At 32.0% G+C, this 2,113-nt stretch overlaps 1 protein-coding gene across 1 annotated transcript in view; it reads right to left on the minus strand.

Annotated features, from left to right (window-relative positions):
- Window positions 1–200: 200 nt before the first annotated feature.
- Window positions 201–2,113, minus strand: part of LOC106463398 (dual serine/threonine and tyrosine protein kinase-like) — a gene marked incomplete at its 3' end in the record, with an annotated part of 40,056 nt that continues 38,143 nt past the window's right edge. Inside the window, exon 2 of the mRNA XM_013923420.2 lies at window positions 201–418. Within this exon, the coding sequence (XP_013778874.2) occupies window positions 201–418 (218 nt within the window). The remainder of the gene's footprint in view (window positions 419–2,113) is intronic.

A 2,113-nucleotide genomic window follows, 5' to 3' on the forward strand; every position in this document is an offset into this window, starting at 1 on the left:
ACAATATTTATCTAACTAGCCCTGTACAATGTTTACCTAACTAACCCTGTACAATATTTACCAAACTAACCCTGTACAATATTTACCTAACTAACCCTGTACAATATTTACCTAACTAACCCTGTACAATGTTTACCTAACTAACCCTGTACAATGTTTACCTAACTATTTTTTCCTCTTGTTTTACAATATCAAAATACACACAAAACATTGCTTACCATCCTCCAGCTATAACATTCATCTTCATTATCATGACCTGGTGAGAATGTTGGCAGAAGAGGCTGTCCAAACAGTTCATTCACAACACTTGCTTTAGCCCAACAGTTTTGTCCAAGGATGATGATACCTAGAGGTTGGTTGATGATGTTCTGAATAAAATCTTCGTCTACATTTGGAATCTTAACATTGAATAATTGGCCTGAAAAGAAAAAAAATTACAACATCTTAGTGTGAAATGCTGAATAATCCATTCAAACTTATAATAAAACCAACTATAATAGTGAAGTGTGACTAAGTAAAAACCCATGCTTATGTGTGTATATATATATGTATATACGTGTGTTTATTCTGATAGTTATTCTTTTACTTAGAGCCCCCTACATTCATTATTTGTTCATCTCCAGTAAGTGCACAACATAATAGTCACAAAAACCAAAATTCTATTTTACTTGACTTTTCTTAGAAAAGATAATAATAATAATCCAGGCAATCATAAACATGTTGTCCAACTGAAATTTCACACTGACTTTGGTGGATCAATTGTTAATTAAAGAATTTTGTTTTATTTAACATTTCTAGGTCTTTCGTGACTTTTTTTTCAAAGTTCCCTTATATTATCTAACTTTAACCTCCCTAGTACTTTCCATCTCGATTGATGCTTATGACCTCAGTTTTTGTGCTTCTGACACACAAAATGTTCTACTTATTTTGTATGTATGATAATTCAGTAAATTTCTATGGTTTCTAGCTATTAACACAGGACTAGCTGAACACTAAGGATACAGTCTGCTTTAGAAAACAAATATAGTATTTGTGGGAAGTCAAACATACTTTTAACTTTCTATCACAATGTATAAACATAATGTCCTAATCATACATAGGATAAAATATAACACAAAATTACATGTGGTACATAATCTTACCCCATAAACATGTTCATATTTATCATGGTTTTGCATACTAGGGTACAGTAACCCACAATCCTACCTGATATTTACACACTTATTGTGGTTTTGCACACTAGGGTACAGTGACTCACAATCCTACTGATAAGTGTGCTCCTACTTATTGTGGTTTTGCACTCTAGGGTACAGTGACTCACAATCCTACTGATAAGTGTGCTCCTACTTATTGTGGTTTTGCACTCTAGGATACAGTGACACACAATCCTACTGATATGAGTGTTTTTATTTACTGTGGTTCTGCACACTAGGGTAAGAACAGTATAAAGTAATCCTGGATCAAGGTTATTTAAGAACCATTGAAGAGATAGTTTATTCAGACAAAAATTATCACTGGCTTCAGACCAATGACCCATCCCAGGGGAGTGTAAAGAGCAGATACACTTAGATAATGATACCTGACACCAGAAACTTGAAGTTCAAGAACACAGGTTTGGAAAATCCCAACTGTCTAGTAAACATCCTGATGTTTGATAAAAATAAAGATTAGTAAAAGCTCCTGTGAGCTACACAAAAGTGTGTCAGAAGTTATACTAAATATATTTTAGAAGTACCAAGTTATTCCAAAGATAATATCAAACAATATTCAAGGCTTCATTCCAAAATTCACATCAAAAGTTATTTCAAAAAATATAATATTTTCAGTCTGTAAGTGATGATGCCTTTACTAGCGAAACCATGGTCATGAATAAATGAAGTTTGTGTGAAATGTACAACTGTCTTTGTTTTTATCTTCAATTCTGTATTATTAAAGGCTCTATTCCAAAGTTACATCACAAACTTATTCCAAACATTAATCGAGAATTCCTTCCAATACACATTAAAAAAAGAAATTGGACATATATATATATATATATATATCAAATTTCTTAACATTACAGTATGGTAAAATGCATTTCATTCTTAGCTGATTTATTACAGCTACAATTTTA

This window comes from Limulus polyphemus, unplaced genomic scaffold (genome assembly GCF_000517525.1).
Source record: "Limulus polyphemus unplaced genomic scaffold, Limulus_polyphemus-2.1.2 Scaffold1397, whole genome shotgun sequence".
Classification (NCBI taxonomy): domain Eukaryota; kingdom Metazoa; phylum Arthropoda; class Merostomata; order Xiphosura; family Limulidae; genus Limulus; species Limulus polyphemus.